At 38.5% G+C, this 19,527-nt stretch overlaps 1 protein-coding gene across 4 annotated transcripts in view; it reads right to left on the reverse strand.

Annotated features, from left to right (window-relative positions):
- Window positions 1-19,527, reverse strand: part of LOC134869563 (discs large homolog 1-like protein) — a 97,429-nt gene that overhangs the window by 24,277 nt on the left and 53,625 nt on the right. For all 4 annotated transcript variants that reach the window (XM_063891268.1, XM_063891269.1, XM_063891271.1 and 1 more), the window contains 9 exons: window positions 17,011-17,064; window positions 14,730-14,780; window positions 13,004-13,128; window positions 12,219-12,388; window positions 11,652-11,788; window positions 10,895-11,039; window positions 9,692-9,824; window positions 7,464-7,620; window positions 6,538-6,640 (listed from right to left, as the gene is read on the reverse strand). In XM_063891268.1, coding sequence (XP_063747338.1) covers window positions 6,538-6,640; window positions 7,464-7,620; window positions 9,692-9,824; window positions 10,895-11,039; window positions 11,652-11,788; window positions 12,219-12,388; window positions 13,004-13,128; window positions 14,730-14,780; window positions 17,011-17,064 — 1,075 coding nt within the window. The remainder of the gene's footprint in view (window positions 1-6,537; window positions 6,641-7,463; window positions 7,621-9,691; window positions 9,825-10,894; window positions 11,040-11,651; window positions 11,789-12,218; window positions 12,389-13,003; window positions 13,129-14,729; window positions 14,781-17,010; window positions 17,065-19,527) is intronic.

A 19,527-nucleotide genomic window follows, 5' to 3' on the forward strand; every position in this document is an offset into this window, starting at 1 on the left:
CTTGTTTGTCGTATTTGATGTCAGTATAACTTTAACATTTGAAATGTGTGCTTCTTATGTTACATGTAAAAGCACCCTGTGGAGTTTGTGAGTATTGGTAGCACTATAGAACAGCGGTGTAATGAGTGGGCCATTGTTTTGATGCATCATGCCTACAGTATGATACCTGCCGCTGATTTCACGCTATTCCACGGATGGACAGTTGGTGGCGCTGACGTGCAGAGGAGCGTAGTAATGTGTCCACAAAGGTAGGGATGAAGAAAAATGTAAGCTGGAAACAACTTAATATATTCAAAGCATTGGGTTTCAGATGTTTAATGAGCAAGAAAACAGTTGTTACTGCTTACGGATACAAACACATCTTTAGTTGTATAACAAACTAAAACTCCATTGGGCATCTTTAAATTTGTATTATAGTTTTTTTTGTTTCCTGTGTGAATCATTTTAAAGTTGCTGCTGCAACAATCTAATTACTCTGAAGGCATAAATTAAGTATCCTTATCTCCATTTCTAAGTCATAATGTGGGCTATACTTAGATTTTAATCATTTGGATGTAAATATTAATGGAGCATGATGCAAGTCATCAAGATCCTCTAGAGAAACAACCTTCTAGCATTTGTGCGGTTGAATTAAAGAAACATCCTCCACATGGTAGTTTGTTTTTAAAGTGTGCACCAATCAATATGAGGCTCTTGATCTAAAAATAGCTTTGCTGGAGGAGGCTCATCTATAATTGATACAATACTGTGCAGTAATCTATACTGGTATTGATTATGGGATTAGATTTTGGAAGAGGAAACTGGAAAAGTTAAATAATAAAACAAGAAATGTCTTATATTGATGCACTGAAGTTGAAATGTCAAAACTGAGGGATGTGTTTCATCTCTGCAGCTAATAAAAGCCTCAGTGTGACAGTGGTGTTAAAAGTGAGACTTTCAGACATCAAAATCCCACTGTGTGAGCGGTGAGTCAGACCATTAACACAGACACCAGTAACACTGGGGAGGAGAAGAGGTGCAGACAGGTGGGTGAAAGGAAAAAGGACTGAAGAAGAGAGGAAGGAAACTGCGCAAAAGAGAGAGAACAGATGGATCAAGTAAAGCAGGGAAAGAAAGGAGAGCAGAGTCCTGTATGAATTCAGCAGAACACATTCCCACAACTTTGTGTCTAAAACCTCAGAGAAAGCTGCTGTTAATCTTCTACTTCTACACACACACACACACACACACACACACACACACACACACACACACACACACACACACACACACACACACACACACACACACACACACACACACACACACACACACACACACACACACACACACACACACAGTTTAATAAGCAGGCTAACAGAAGTGAAAATAATCCTCTCTGCATCACCTCAGTATTACTGCTGACAGACACCGCCTCTGTGTGTGTGTGTGTGTGTGTGTGTGTGTGTGTGTGTGTGTGTGTGTGTGTGTGTGTGTGTGTGTACAGTATCTGTGTGACAGTGTGTGTCTGTGATGGTTGTGTGTAATCCTGGTGGCTAATACTGCTGTCAACCTCCAGGCCTCACCAGTCCCACATCAGGAAACTTAGAAGCACATAAGGCGATCCTGTTTAAAAAGGTCAAATCTGAGACATTTGGGATTTTTTAAAGAAACACCAAGAGAGGTTTCTGATCAGCTGGATTGGATACTTGAACTTGATATTGAAGTGGCAGAATTGAGCTACAAGGAAACCTGAGAGGGATTCATTTCGGACTTTATGGGAAGAAATTATATAATAATAAATGATATTTAACATAACAAAACTCTTCCTCTCTGGCTGTATGTTAAAACACAAGTATGTTGCAGCCTCTCTAGCTCTGATATAACTAGGAACTTATGGTGGCAGACGTTAGCAATCTTTATATAGATATTACTGTTTAACCGACATTTCATTATCTTGGGCTGAAGACAACACATTTAAAAATTGAATAAATGTGGCGATGCTATTTCGATTTGAGTGTGTGGTTTTTGTTGTACAAATAATTATATATTAGGTTCTTGTCCTGTTACTTCTTATGTTCCTCTCTAAATAACTCAATGAACCGTGTTTAAACATGTGGTATAAATAATTGAGGAACAAGAACTGAATTAATTTGGGGGTAAAGTTACAAAAACGTTGTTCTCCGCAGGTTCAGAAATGGTGTGCGAAGCGTAATATTTTATGTCATTTTTCTTGATATCTTAACAATACTCGTTAACTAGGTGGCTGTAAATATAAGGATGGCTCTTTCATAAACACATTTATTTTTGTGAGAGAAACTTACAGTGACAGTTATTTACAACAGTTTTTAAAAAAGGGGTTTTCTCTACTCTCACCTCCTTATCTGATTACTGCTTACATCATCATCTTAACTCATTCATCTTCTGAGTGCACAGTAGTGAGAAGAGCATAATGTGTAAAATGGGTTGCTGTTAGGATCAAATGTTTAGTAAAGGAGATATATCAGAAAAAAAGCCTATTTTTCATGATTGTCTGATGATTCATTTGATAGAGCATTCAATCTGTCAATCCAATGTGCTCATAAATTGCTTGTAATTCACCATGGTGCACTTCATGCAACGTTTATTCTGTCCCTACAGATGGAGATTTTGGGAGAAAATCAGTAAAGCAGCAAGGGTGCATGGGATGTTTTTTTTGGAGAAACACATTTTGAAGCCACAGGTCTGGCATACAGAATTGGCTTGGAATAAGTAGAAACGTGATGGGGCAAGTCAGCAGTGCTAATGCAGCATGAATACTTCTCACAGACCAACACTCTCCATCTGCTATAGATCAAATAAACACAGATCTATATCCGCTGCGTCAGCTTAAATCAACCGTATCTGTGCCTACACACACACACACACACACACACACACACACACACACACACACACACACACACACACACACACACACACACACACACACACACACACACACACACACACACACACACACACACACACACGGAGCTGTGATGTGTTTGGGTACACTGGGCACCATATTTAATATAGATAACAGGAGGAGATCTGCACACTCAAGCCGAGAGAGACACTTTTCCTCTCCTGGTGGAGGTCATTATGAGTTCCTCTCTTTTTGGCAGGAAGTATGTGTGTGAAACAGAGGGAGGACTGCTGGTAACAGCTCGCTATCGCCGCGGGGACAGGACAAACAAGGACCTCAGATGGACACACATACACACACCCACACATACATACCCATAGTGCTGACTAAAGCCCAGCATGGACAGAAGGTTTGATGGAGAGTTAAATCAAAAGTCATTAATGAGAGTCACGACACACACACACACACACACACACACACACACACACACACACACACACACACAACAACACAAGGCAATCCTTCAAGCAACATCTTAAAATTACCTAATTTCTTGACAGTTATGCAGCCAAAAACCTTCATCTTTAAAGCCTAGCTAACAGCTAAGACACCAGCTGGACCACCTCTGATGCCCACTGTGTGTTGTCACAGTAAGATTCCCAATATAACACCAAGCTATGCCAAAAAACTGAGCTGGACAAAGCCATTTCAACAGACCATCGAATTACTTTAATTCTTTTAAACCATTTTTGCTTTAAAGGATTTTTGCCAGTGTCTTTGCTTCAGAGTCAGAATCATTTGTTCCTTCAATCAAAGCTCACCAGCTGCTGACCTAAGAGAAATATTAAACTAATGGAAATTCAATATCATTTTATTTTTCTAATCTGCTCTGTAAAAAAAAATCCTGTGCTTTCCTGTGAGAAAAATTGGAAAGCAAATGCAAGGAATTTATATATATATTGCCGTTTAGAACTTCCGTCAATCAAACACAGCAGAGAGGTGAAGGCTGAAAAAACCTGCTATTTCCCCAAAGTAATATTTCCTTTTGTTCTTCATAGTAAAACGATCAACAACATATTTATTAAACATGTTGTCTTGAACATGTATGCCTGAAGTGACCTATGTTGCACATTCCTGTCCTTCTGGTCTTTTAGGACAATTTACCATCCAAGGATGCTGTCCATGGTGCTGATCTGAGTTAACTCTAGAGCAGACACCAATCAGAATCAGAATCAGAATTACTTTATTCATCCCAAACTGGGATTTTTTTTTGTTACAGCAGCAAAATACAATATGAAGCAAAACAAATAATTAGAAATAAAAATAAGAAATATACAGATGGTAAATAATAATATAAATGTGAAAAACGTAAAGTGTGCATGTTATGTCCAGTTCACAAGATAAGCTATGGAGCATTGATTGTCTGCCAGCCAGAGGGGAATTATTGTAGAAGAGTTATAGCAGTTGGCAGGAATAACACTAACTCATATGAAATACACTAATGTTCTTTCTCTGTGTTTAAAATATTATTACAGAGGATGTTTAGTTTACGGATGACTATCTATTTAGTCTTCCTCGTACTAAAGTAATTGCAACTTTTAAGAGGTTTAAACTTTCATAGTCATGAGTGACAAAGGTACAGATTAATAGTGCAAGTCACCATCAAGTGTGAATGAATTTGAAATAAACTTCATGCAGTCTTCTTACTATAGCAATATGTTAAAACCATAATAAAGTGTGAATCATTGATATAACTTTTCAGAATAGCAAATACATTGCATGAACAGGTTGTAGCTTTTTAATGGAGTATTTTGAAGTATTTCATAGATTGAAAATGTTATCTAGTTTAATGCTGTGATTTAGACTATATCCCTTTTACAATGCAGATTACCCTAATCAATACAGAACATAAACTTCATTGAGGATAGTTTTTTAAACACACTTCCTTTATTGAAAATCATAATTTAAAATCCACACATCATGCTTGTAAGACCTTTGGATTTTGTTGAGCATACATCACTTTTTCAGCCTGATATATGGATGACTTCCCTACTGTATGCACATTTCATATCATTTGCATACAGTATCTGCTGGGGAACTTCATTATGTTCTGACAGGGCCATCCACATCCTAATGAATTTTGCCCACCACCTCCATAAATTGAACATCCTGCATCCATATTTGACAGCGAAGATTTTCCTCACTATACATTAATGTTGGTCTGCATCATCCCGGTGTTATATTCTGGCCTGAACTCTTTCTCCAATGTTTGTCCTACAATCTCTAGCTCTGTCTTCTTGCACCACATTAAATGTATTCCTGGTGATGCTTACGCTTTCCTCAAAGTGCATTTTTTAAAGCTGCCTTCTTTATTTCTAAAACTAGTGACTTCTTGTATTTATAATATATTGACACACTCTTTTATTCACGTTCTGCAAATAAATACCATTAAGTAAAGATAGAAAATGTATCCGAACAGTTTTGTTGAGTGGCAAACATCTAGTTTTCAGAACATGTCATTACTTCACGGTGAAATACTTCACATTCGATTCATTTCATGAGTTAAATACATTTTGCCTCAGACTTTTTAAGAGAAACTATGTCTTATACTCTGCAGTTCTTACCAATAACAACACCTTCTTGAAACACCTCAGACTGAATATAACATGGCTGGTGGCACAAAGGGACCAGGGGACCTGATGCCATCTATCTGTGTGTGTGTTTTTGTCTATGTGTTATTCTCAGGTCCCCCACCATCTCAGCATCCCATTAGATGAACCGCAGTTATAACCTGGTATCCTAGGTTACAGCCTTCTCAGTCACTCCCAGAAGACAATCATCCAGGATAATGCCCACTTTGTCTCTCGGTGTGTGTGCGTGTGTGTGTGTGTGTGTGCGTGTGTGTGTGGGTGGGTATGTTGCACTAAAAGTGAATTTCTGAAACTTCAGGATACAAAAGCATGAAAAATAAATGTTTCCATTGATTTCTATTCATTAAATATGATTAATAAAATAAATACATATAACCTTGCTTAGTGATAAGTTGTTAAGACTCAAATCTAAAATGGCATCTGTTTTTCTTCGCCATAATTTCCTGCAGTGTTAACCAAACCTAACAGCGATGTCTCAGGTGCCCGGAGTACACCTGTTGGAGACAGTTTCTGTTTTGTGCAAACAGTAAAAAGAGTATTGCCAACTAGTGGCGACCTCTGGAGGCCGTAGTAATTTAAGGAAATACAATTGCTGTTCGCTTCAGCCAATTCGGAGAGACTGAAGTGGTTACTTGAAACTAAAGATCCTGACAAGACACATCTCCCAACTATTCAATGTACAGCTCTGGATAATTTAAGGTTGCTAATCACTTTTCTTCTTTTGATTTGATGAATGTTTTTCAGCCTGATAAGCCAAATAAAGTCACCACAACCCTGAGAAAACAAGCCAAAAATGTATAAGTAACTCAAAGGAAATTTCAATTTCTACGAGTCGTCTAAAGTGTTTAGACAGACAGCTGTACATCACTTCAGCAAAGAGACAAGATTTACCCCTGATGAGACTTTCATGGTGTGTTAATGTATTCTTTTATTTGGAAAATCTCAGTTTCTAGCAATTACCTCCATTTCTTTTTCTTGATCTGTACATGCGATTGAAGCCAACGTATTGTGTGTACTCACCCTCAGGTCTGTACTGCGCTACTATGGTAACGGTCTGTCCTGCGTTCTTCAGAGCTGCTGCTGCTTGCTCATGTGTTGCACTGGACAGGTCCACTCCATTCACCTACACACAGACACACACACAGACACAGACACACACACACACACAGACACACAGACACACACACACACACACACACACACACACACACACACACACACACACACACACACACACACACACACACACACACACACACAATATTAGGGCCTTGGATCAATAGTAATTCATGTACACTGAGCTAAGCACACCATTAAGAACACTGTACAGCTTGGGGCGTCAATAACTCACATGGATGTGTACTATGTGTGTACTTTGTGAAAACATGTTTATTGCATTTAATCATTCCATGTCAATGATTTCATTATACGCAGTCATTCTGCAGGGATTATCACTGCCTCGACAATATGAAAACTGAATCCTGTTAAAATCCCATCTGAAGAAAATTAAAGCCATATTTCACTTAAGGCGGAACAAAACATACATAAAAGCTGTAACACACATCCCCCACCAGCCATTGTAGACTCTTGCAATGTGTGGAAAAATATATTGCTTGAATTGTTCTTAGATAGAAGAAACAATGCATGAATGGTAAATGTTAAAATGACTGGATTTTAAAAGAGCCTTTCTACCTCACCAAATGCTTAAAAATGCCCCCACACACACACATCCATTAAATTCAAAATAATCAGCTTCACCAAAAGTGTCACAGTTACTTCAAGTTGTGACTTCACTTTAATAAAAAAAGAAAATGGAAGATCCAGAGGAAGATGACAGGATGACTCCCATGGCAAAACTATATACACAGTAATAATACTAGGATTTGATTTCTTAATAATGCTTACAGTGCTTGTGATACCGTTTGTAATACGTGTTAGCAACATACCGACAGGATGCGGTCTCCCTTTCGTAGCTCCCCACAGAGATCCGCTGGACCCCCGGCGAGAATGAAGGAGATGAAGATTCCCTCTCCATCCTCTCCTCCAACAATGTTAAAACCGAGACCTGTGGACCCCCGCTGGAGCACCACCCGTCTGGGTTCCCTGGAAGAAACACAAAATAAAGACACACACTCTGTTAGGGTAAGAGATGATGGTATCCAACATGTAGGATCAAATAAGTTCATATTTACATATTTTAATCAGTTTTTGAAGCATGTTAATGTAAGACCTCAGTTATAACTGTTATTAGCTGCTAAGCTGACTTTTAGTTGTAACTGTTTAACAAAAGTACAAAGAACCAGTGAAAAAAGGAGAGGTGGAGGATGAAAGGAATACATGATCAGGAAATAAATCTAATAAAACATCTAATATTGTATACTTACTGCATAACTACAGATGAAAACATATTGAAACTTTAATACACAGTTCCTAATGTATATAGCCTATTGTTGAATGATACATGGTTATCCTCAGTGAAAGTAAAGGGCATTTCAAATTGAAATAATTTCCCGGGATGTCCAGCAGATGTCAGTAACACACTGTCTCTGTTTTGTTGCACCAGCACGAGTATTAATTATGGTTTGATTTTGTTAGCATTGACATTAACTTCAATGTCTTGTCGACAGTGGGTGTAAAACAGAGCACACGGAGGAAATCCAAGTCAATACAGACAAAACATGCAAATACATATTAGAGACAGAACTAAAAACAGGTCCATCTTATTGTGAGGAAGACACTGGATCATCACGTCATCCTTACTTCACTTGTCACAAACAATCATGATGCAGAAGCCATTGAAAGTGTTTTGTTGGTGAGTTATCGGGGTATTTATAAATAAACTATTCACTGCACATCCAATTTGGGTTTGATCCCCTTTAGCCTCTTTAGACCTGACATTTCCACATTTAAAACTTGTCAAGAAATGATCATAAAAACGCTGTTTCAACCATCAACTACAGTCATTAGTGGGCTGGCAACTCAGTTTTAAAGCAACAGTAAACTCTAGCCTCATGTAACCTCACACTCAAATGAGTTCCAAATATCCCAAAAGGTTCCATGCAGTGTGGTGCAGTATATAGATATTACATTTGGGAAAAAGATAGCACCAGTAATCAGTTTCGACAGACCCCCAGAGCTGTGGTGTTGGCATCAGTATATGAGAGAGGATGTTTCTATGCACCCTTTGCTCTTCAACACAAATGAACAATAATCACACCTTATACCTGAAATCTCCTGGTTAGAGAGACTGCAGATGTCTTTGAATTGAGCACAAGCAGTGGACACCAATTAAAGCCCTTAGTCTTCTCTTTGCATGACAAACTAATCAGAGAGTGAAGAGGAATGATGAGGGAGAGAGAGAGAGAGAGAGAGAGAAAAAAAGAGGGGCAGACGCCAGTTGTGTGACAAGGGTTGTGTGATAGACTGTAATACCTCCATTAGAATGGATTAAAAACAGTACAGCAGCACAGAAAGAGTATCTGGATGTGTGTGTGTGTGTGTGTGTGTGTGTGTGTGTGTGTGTGTGTGTGAGTGTGTGACCGGAGTTTACATGACAAAAATTCTCACTGCCATCTGCCCTTTGCTGCCAAACACACAAAAACTCACAGACATTCATAGACACACACACACAGACACACAAACACACAAACACACAGACACACACACACACAGACACACACACACACACACACACACACAGCAGTGCAGCTCCGCAGGGACAGAGGTCACAGTGTGGGCTCTCTAAGGGCTCTGTTTTACCAATCTGGTGTTGTGGATCTAATTGAGGTCCACTTAAGACCTCAGAGCGGGACATGAGACACACAGCAAAGGGGGCACGAAAGAAAAAGGGGAAGAGAAGCTCCTGTTTACTGCTTAAATTGCATAGTACATAAAAAGAAGCTGTGGAATTGGATAGAATTTCATCAAAACTGATGGAATGAGAATTTTCTTTGGCAAATACAGATGACTAACTGACCTAATAAGCCTGAAAAGTTTCTTTCAGCGTCTGTTTTATATTAATCACCATTAGAGTTGGATATGTGGAGGTTGATATATAATAATTAAATACATTAACTATTGGGTAATATCTCCACAAAAGTTTGATATTGCAGTAAAAGAGTCTTGTGTTTCCTCTCTCCCATACATGTTCAGGTGTTTGTGTGTAAGGCCTTACCTAGGGATGTCGTCTTCTCCGGTCATCGCCCTGGGCAACGGAGAGTATCTGGGCGTGGTCAACGGGGCGGGGCTTACCGACTGGCTGCCGCTCATGTAGGGGCTAATATGGTTGTCTTGATGTGGGGAGTATGCTGAAAAGAAAAGCATGCACATTCTTTGGTTGGTATATTTACATCCAGTTATACTTACAGTATATTTTTAACAGTATCTGCACTTCTTTGCTCATTGTTAGTATGGAATGAAACATCCTCATCTGATCAAATATTGCATTTCCAGTTTCCATTTTCCTCTGACAATCAATCGCAGCTCATTATGTCTTATTTTAAGATAATCACCCAAACTGTTAATGAACTGTTTACAGTGCGCTGTGTTGCAGAAAAGAGGAGAGACGGTGGTGTGATATATGCTGTTAAGGTAAGGTGTTAGATTCACAGCAGTAATAAAAGACATGTTGTTTGATTATTTGCTAAATTTGGAGAGGTGACAAGTGTTTTTATCCAGGGGGCCAAATTTATTTCTGATAATCAGACTGTTATACAACACATTTAAAGCCGTCTGGTTGATATCAGTATGTCTTTTAAACCACAACATAGAGCGTTGCAAAACAACTGAAATTGAAAATACTTAAATGATGTGGACACTGTATGAGCACTTATTCAGACATTAAAGATGTCATTATATCTTCAACGACATCCTTGATTCAACCTCTTACAGGTAGCTCCAGGACCGCCATCTCTACTAGTTTGTCAACCACTAGTACAAAGACGTTTTGGTTTTTTTTGTCTGTGTTGAGCAACACATACGTATTTCTGGTTCTGCATTGATCATTAAGCAGTCCACTGCTAGAGTAAAAATGTTTGGCGAGGTCGATTAACCAATTCACTGAGAGTAAAGTCTGTTGTTATTTGAACCCTTACCACAGTCTTTGCCTAAACCTCATCAAGACAAGAGTTTATTTAGAAAAGACTGTAGAAACTGTCACGTGTTGCTTGACATTTGCAGGAAAATGCACAAAAAAATAAGAATAACTATTGCACAAGATGCTTTCCACGCTGTTCTGTTTACCATCTAGCCCTAAATTGCTTCAGCCTCTTGGCTCAACGTTGTAAATACATTTCCAGAAGAGGCCGGATCCATTAAAACCTGATGTGAAATGAAAAGATGATGGGGGAATCTTGTACCGAAAGGTGTGTGTACTTACAATTGGTGACGTCAGGAGGAGGGAAGTTGTCATTGATAAAAAGGGAGGTGTGTTTGGCCACACGGAGATAAACAACATCAGGGGTGGACTTCAGCGCAGCCACCGCATCCTCATGAGTGACCTCTTCCAGACAGGCGGCGTTCACCTGGACGCACACAAAGCCACACGCTGTATTACCATGAAAAGGCATTCTTAACACATAGACAACATTATGTCCATAACAGGCAGTGGGGGATCTATCATGCAATTTTGTGGCTGCACGTGTATCCTAAAATGTATTATCAACATTAACTTAAGGAGGAGAAAATTGTGTTATGAAGTATTTATATTCTATGTTCAATGGGACAGCTACCGTTTAAAATGTCCTTTAACAGGCTTGGATATAGAGCAGCAGAGTCAAAATCATATTTACTTTTGTCCACTGTCCTTCTTTATAACAATTTATTTAATCCTAGAATATAATTGATCTAGAAAGTAAATTGTAAGGATATAATAAACCGATGCAGTCGAGTACAAGCCTGTTTTTGCTAAATTCTTAATTTAAACGATTAACAAGGGCAAAAAGTAATCTGTTACTTTAAAATAATTACATTTTCTGGGGTTGTTAGGGGCAATTCATTTTATATTTGGTAATAGTAAGTGAAATGTATAATGTATGTAATGTGGAGCTTCATTCCCCTAAGTGTTGATGTGTGAAATGTAAAGCTTTACATTTAAGATAAATACTGACAAAGGTTAATAAAAGGGTGTTCCTTACAGCCATAAGTTTGTCCCCTATCTGTAGCCGTCCGTCTTTGTGTGCAGCCCCTCCTTCGATGATCTTCGTCACGTAAATACTGTTGTCTCCAGGGACATGTTGGTTTCCGACGCCCCCTGCTATACTAAATCCTAAACCTGAGAGAAAACATCAACAGGTCATATTTTCGTATGCAACCTCCTGGTTTCCTGAGGACAATCATACCGTTATATATTTTGATATACTGCAGTGCTGCAATTTCTCAGCTTTGGGACCTTTTAACATTTTTGACATTTAGATTTTTTATTTCATACAATGCAATTTATAGGGTAGTAAAATAAGTGAAATCCAATTAGTTAAACCATCTCATTTATTTAATATTCTGAAGCTTTATTGGCTCTATTAGTCTTTTCTATTCCCTGCCAAATCAAAATACTGCGGAACATGCTGACTCAGAAAATTGTGTCATCATACTTTCTCACTGACGCATCGGCAATGTCTTTATCATTTATTTTTTCAGAAAGTATATACAGTACCACTCTCAGCCTCCTAAGTCGGCCCTGTTTACCTTTTGTAGTATTTTCTCACCTTTGGGCCCTTTGACCAGCTTGATATCCATGACCCTCTCGCTGAGGCTCCTCCTGCGTCGTATGCATAGTCGGACCAGACCTCCTGCATCCTTCAGTGCCTCCACCGCCCCGCTGTGGGTCACGTCCCTGACGTCTGTCTCATTTACCCGGACTATACAGTCATTCACCCTGCACAGGAAGATAATTCACTTGCATCAGGAGTTCATAAAGAATATGAATGATACACATAAAGTCTTAAGAAGTTAGTGCTTCTCTCTGAAACAAGAGATCTAGTTTTTCTCTTATAAAGAAAGCAAAGTGGGAGCAAGCTGTTGTCAACTACTTGTAGTTGCTGACGTTTTTTTCTTAATCTTATACAAATAAGAAAAATAATATTTGTACTCAACTATTGTACTAAATAAAATTAAAAGATACTTTACTGGAGGTTTTATATTTTATGATACTTTCCATTTCTACTTCACTATAATTTGGATAATTTAACTTCGCTTGTTATTCCAAATGTAATTACTAATTACTTGCGGATTCAGATTATTCACAGAAAATATAAATCAACTAGTATATTCAAAAATGTATTGTTTTACTTTTAAGAACTGCAAAATTAAAGTTTTAGTCCAGAACAATGATGTGCTGAAACAGTTTAACATTTTATTCCAGAGTTATGACTAAGATTTGGTTTAGTTTGAAATAGCAATACTGTGTGTGTGTGTGTGTGTGTGTGTGTGTGTGTGTGTGTGTGTGTGTGTGTGTGTGTGTGTGTGTGTGTGTGTGTGTGTGTGTGTGTACCTGAGTCGTCCATTTTGGGCAGCGGCCCCTCCAGGTATAATCTTGGTGATGAAGATAGATGGGTCTTCCCCGATGTGAGGGTTATCAGTCCCTCCTGCGATACTGAACCCCAGACCTGAGTTACCCTGCTCAGATAGACAGATACAGAGTGTGTTAAAGATAAAACACTGTCTAAACACACGTACATTATTGGTTTTATAAGATAAATGTTGATGCCAGCAGCTTTGGTTATATCAGTGGTAAAAAGGACAATAATTCATGCGGGATTTATTATTGCCGTTGCCAAAATCAACAAGAAGCATCTTCTAAATACTACACTTATCTAAATGGCATTCATTGCAAAACTATAATTAATATCCCCCGAATTTCAACTTATTCAAAAAGGGATGTATCACCTGAACAAGTGATATCTACAAAATCTTTCTCCACATATCACTTTTTATCAAATAATGCATAATGGATCACGCCTTTATGTCATCACAGCCATTTCCCTGAGTATGTTTCACTCCCTCTCTCGTGCTTTGTCACTGGTTTTTAGAGCTACTGTAATGTCTGTGGCTGGGATGCGTGTGTGTCCATAGTGTCTTTTAAGCAGATCCACTCAGGCAGACAGAACCAGGTCACATGAGAATAGCGAGAGAGGCAGGGAGAAAGCCTCCGGGTGAGAGGAAGGAGAATATAATGAGAGAGGGAGGATGAGGATGAGGAAAATAAAGAAAGGAAAGATAGAGGAGGAACGGAGAGGAGGGGGAAACAGGGTTACCAGGGTCGGAGTGATGGATGGACGAGGAGGATGAATGAGAAAATAGCTGACAGAGCTGATAAAAGTTTTATGAATATAATGTTTTAATAATTCTTACAGTCACTGTTCATTTTTCCACACACCTTCTTTTGGAATTGATTTTAAAATAAATATACTTATAAATCTCTTAATTGTTTGGAACTCACATATCTCACAGATACACACAATTTTATGTCCCCGGACGAGCCCTGAGGTCCTCTTGGGCTGGCTTTTTAAACATTCTTGAGTCCCGCAGAGAGGCCAACTCAGTGGACATTTTTAAACGACAGTTTAAACTTTTTATTAGCGAGACCCCACTTTTGTATGGTCTTTTATTCAATTAATATGTAGTTATTTTTACATTTTCTATTTATTATGCAAGTTTTTACTTTTTTGAAAGTTATTATTTAAGTTGTTTTAATCATTTGACGTTTATTAATCTTATTAATTATTACATTTGTATTATTATTGTCTTATTTGTGTTTTCATTTCATTATTCAATTTATATATTATCCTATTTATTGATTTGGTCTTCCTTTATTTTACAGAGAAGGATGACTATTTCATTGTGTTCTATTTTTTATCATCATACTTTTTACTGCTGTGTCCCTCTCTAAGTGTTAAACTGGTGTATCATTTATTTTATTTTGTTTTATTTTGTTTTTTGCTGCATGTAAATCTCGGTTGTGTTTTAAATTGTGATGTATGCCTTGTTAAAGCCCTTTGAGCTGGACCTGATGCATGAAAATTGCAATACAAATACAAATAAAGCTTATTATTCTTAGCCTTTGTTTTTGTTTTTGAGTACATAATGGCACTGCTCTTGACACCACTGATGATGTTTTAGTAAGTCCAAAGAGAGGGTATAAACAGAGGGTTTTATGTGCATGATTACATTAAAGTGTATAAAATAAGCCTGCATGTGCGATGTTTGTAAGTCTTTACCCGCTCCAGCGTGATTTCCTCATACTCATAGTCTGCTTCTGTTCCATTGACCTGTCAGGGAGAGGAAGAAAGGAGAAAGTGTGCCGATTAAGGGTAAATGCTTAAAGCTGTTTTCTTGTAATGGACACTCAAATGCTCATTAGATTTCACTCTAAAGCTTTTAACATTCATAATTTATATACAGCGTTTCCCTCTGTCAGTTGCTATTGACAGGTACACAACCTCTCATACTGTCACAGTCTGTCTCTCTGTGGCCATGTTTCCTTTTACCCAGGATCCTCCATTAATGCCATTTCCATTCACTCACCAGATACCATCTTTCTCTAACACCTGACTGATCCTCCGTCATTATGACATCAGTGACACATGTTGCATTTATCCTTTACTTTTATCACGGTGTCACCAAGCATGTTCTTTGAGTATTCAGTGTCACAGATTATTATCAAGCAATGCAAACATCAACAAACAAATCAGAATTATAGAATCGCAAAAATAGACTTTTGATCTTTTATGAATGACGCATGAATCCCAGAGATTAAACTGGTAATGCGTGCTTAATGATGATGTACCTCTGATGTCATATTTAAGACCCATGAGCCAATCACGCTGCTCGGCCGGCTCTACTGTACTAGAAAACATATTAACATCTAGATTTCCGGACTGACCGAAGAACACAGGGATTTAAATCTGATCTGAGCTCACTATTATATACTTCTGTGTTCCAGACTGTTTATACTTTGGAGGTGAGTGTCTTGTTCCTCCTATATGCTGCTGCTGCTGGCACGCACACACACACACACACACACACACACACACACACACACACACACACACACACACACACACACACACACACACACACACACACACACACACACTGGTCGAGTGGCATCCCAATGGCCCATGTAATCCCCTTGGCTGTAATCTGTGTCTCTCTGCAGTCAGATTAGTTTAGATTTTGAATTTCTGTCATTTCAAACGGATGGCACAAGCTTCCATAGGCCACCATGTGCAGTGTGTCTGTTATCACCTACGATAACATAATAATAATAATAATAATAATAATAATAATAATAATAATAATAATAATAATAATAATAATAATAATAATATTCATGGATGGACACCTAATGAACATACAGTTGTTTTTTTCTAGAAATACTAAGGGAAATAATTGTATGCCATTCTTAAATCTAGAATTTACAGTCCTTTTAAAACCTGTTTATGATTTCCTGCTTAATAGAGTCACTTAATTATCAAAAAAAACATAATGGCATTTACTGATTTCGCAAGTTATAGATTATACTTCCTATAGACAGTAAATATAAATTGCCTTGTGATTCTGCAGTGTGTGTGTGTGTGTGTGTGTGTGTGTGTGTGTGTGTGTGTGTGTGTGTGTGTGTGTGTGTGTGTGTGTGTGTGTGTGTGTGTGTGTACATCAACTTTCTCTAAAAAGAGGGTCAACATAACACCCTTTCAGCAGCAAGAAAACTGAACCTTTTTCCTTGGTGATAAAAGTGTGTTTCCCGTATTTCGTAAATAGGTACAATCTGCATGAGACAAATCTTTTTCCCTCGCTCTATATTTGAGGCGGTTCAGCAGGGAGTAATTCCACAGTAATTATATAATAAACCTATCTAACAACAACAGACAGTGATTCTCGGTGGCAGCTGGCCACCAGTAAAATGACATCTGGACCCATCCAATTCTGGGCTGAGCTTTCTGTCTAAATCTAGAAAGCTGCTATCACCATATTTCATTTTATTTGGGAGAAAGGTAGACATTTCTGAACATTTGAAGATAAAACTTTCAAAACGTGCTGCATTTCTTTACAGAGAAAAGTACACACATGAATGCAGATATAACTAAATGGAGGCAAAATACAAGATAATGATTATATTAATTATACTGTAACAAAACGGTTTTTAAAACAGGTGTTCATAACTGGTTTATTTTTCTAACATATTGTGTGCAGGTTAAAGCCAGGAAAATCATTACCTACCTAAAGCAATGTTCAGTAAAAACCTTCTAAAAGGTGGGGTACAATAAATGAATGAATTAGAAGTACTCAACTTACAAGCGTAAGTCTACCTTTAAAGGCTGTTTACTGTAAGGTTGTGTGTTAAATTTAAATTGTTGCATAAGAAAATCTTATTTGACTTTTCTCTGGAAACAACATAAAAACACTAAAACTGTAAGCGGATTTGGCAGCAAACAAACATCAAAATACACCGTTGGGTTAAAGGTTTTACATTTCATTAAGATCATAAGCAGTACTCACATATGGGGGGGTGTCGACGCTGTCGGTGTTGACGACCACTGGAGGGGGGTTGGCCTGCAAGAGAGAAAAGCAAAGTGATTAAACAGTTATAACTTGAAGGAAATGTTCAGGAAACCTAAGACACACCATATTTCACCAAGACAACGATGGTCATATAAACTTAAGAACCACACATACACACAGCGATCTCAGATAGAGGACTTACTCGTCTCATGTTTTGGTACAGCATGTTGAGTACATCTGCTACAGATTACCACCACGGAGCGACAGCAAACACCGCATGACATACTGCACAGCCCTTATATTGGACAATACTAAAGTACGACACTGAAAAAATCACACTGTAACATAAAGCCCTGTTACTGTGCCAGAAAGTACTCGGAGCAACTCAGTACTGCGCCACAAAGCCTGTACTTTTACATTTTAGATTGAACTCTGATGTAGATACTATACTCTACTACTCTGTCCTCCCAACTGCATGTAGCGTCCTGAATTAAATCGACATCCAAGATCCATCTACTTTGTTATAAATCCATAATCAAATATCCAACAATAACAATCTCCCCCTCTCTCTGGTCTCTCTGATGTCCTGTCTTCTTCTTCCTTCCTGCCCTCCCCCCTTCTTCTTCTCTAAGCAAAGTCTCCTCTTTCTCCCTGGCCTCCTTCTACGGGCCCGGTCTGAGCAGGTCACTTTTCAATCTAAAAGAGCTCGGGTTAAAGAAGCAGCAGCAGATGACTGACATTATCTTTCCTCTTGCTTCCTACACTACCACAGCAAATGTGAAACCTCACTCACAGCTGATACTTAGCCACAAGGTGTCTTATTCTCCTTATGTTTCCAAGTTGAGCACCAGACCCCATCTTATGCTACCTGTCTCCACTTTTCTCCTCCTCTCCTCTTACTTTCTCCCAAGAAAAATGTAAAGCTCTCCAAGTCCAGCGTCTGCAGCTCCTAGCCTCTTCCAGCAAACCAGCAGTGAGCAAACCAGCCCATAAAAATTAATCTGAAGTTCCAGTTCTTGTTCTGCGGCCAAAAGAAACAAACAAATCAGCTAACCAAACATCAAACAAGCTAGCAAACCAAAGGGACAGTGCACCCACACTTCACTTCACGGCATCAATGTGCAACAGACAGCAACAGCATCTATCCCACTACACTAATCTCTACCTCCCTCATCCCCCCTTTTTCTACTCCTTTATCTTTTCTCTCGCACACACATGTATTATCTCACTCCATGTATCTCTCTCTCTCTCCCCACCACATGTCAAACTGTCTGTCAGTCAAGCTGACAGGATGCTTGATCCCACACGGGAACAGAAAGAGGGAGAGGGGGGATCAGAGGGATTATACAGTACGTATGGTGGGAGGAGTCAAATCTGCCAGATCAACAACAGCAATGAGGACCAGAGGGTGCAGAGGGTGCAGACAGATTCCCCCCTACCAATAAAAACAGAGTTATAAAAGATAAAGACATAATGGTTGGAGAACAGATACAAATGAAAGAGGGAGGCAGTGGGGAGGTCGGAGACAGAGAGGAACTTGCTGACATCTGCAGCTGTTAGGGTGTGTGTGGGTGTGTGGGTGTGTGGGTGTGTGTGTGTGTGTGTGTGTGTGTGTGTGTGTGTGTGTGTGTGTGTGTGTGTGTGTGTGAGTGTTGATGTGTACTAAAGGGAGAAAGAAAGCGTTACAAGGGAAGAATCAATAATGCTGTATACAAGGCAATCATAATTCATCATATTCTCAAGTATTTCCCAGTTGATTCCATCAAACATTACAATGGTTCACTCTAATGATGCATAATTTGAGCCTGTGAGTCTTACTTTTATGTGAGGGAGAAAATATTAAGTTCTATATTTTAAAATCTTGTAAAAATAAAGTACAAATCACCAGAATGTACTTAAGTCAAAGCACTCATGATGCAGCAGAATGGTCCCTGTCAGAGGTTTACTGTATTATTCTAAAGATATCATTCTTAAGGATGTGTAAATTTAAAGGAGGCATTCATCTTTCAAATCAAAAAGCTTTGATGCAAATAGACGCAGTTGAGAAAGTAGTAGAAATATTCCCTCTAAGATGCCCCAGCATAAAAGTATTATTAAATGGAAGAGGTTAAGGACATACTGTATAGGTAAACATTGAATTGACAATACTAACAGTTGATTCTACTACTGATTTCAAAATCAAACTGCAGATGATTTCTAGACACCCCTTTAGAGTTGGCTGTCTTTTTTTGTCAAAAGTCACCCAAAAAGGTCACATAAGGGACAATCAATATCACCAGAGGAGCCTATAATAATGATTAAAGAACAAATTATAAACATGTATCCAAAGGTTTTTTTCTTTTTATCAAATACTGGATACGTCTCCTCTATAAGCCTGTAGCAATCCTTAAAAAATAAACTACTGGGAACAAAATGACAGCTTGACCTTTCTCTACAGGTCATAGCCTGTGTGATCTGGGGTCACACGTTCCTAAAGTTCAATTGTCTGTCACTATGAGTCTCTTGAACTTTACC

The sequence above is a fragment of the Eleginops maclovinus genome, chromosome 9, assembly GCF_036324505.1.
Source record: "Eleginops maclovinus isolate JMC-PN-2008 ecotype Puerto Natales chromosome 9, JC_Emac_rtc_rv5, whole genome shotgun sequence".
Taxonomy (NCBI): domain Eukaryota; kingdom Metazoa; phylum Chordata; class Actinopteri; order Perciformes; family Eleginopidae; genus Eleginops; species Eleginops maclovinus.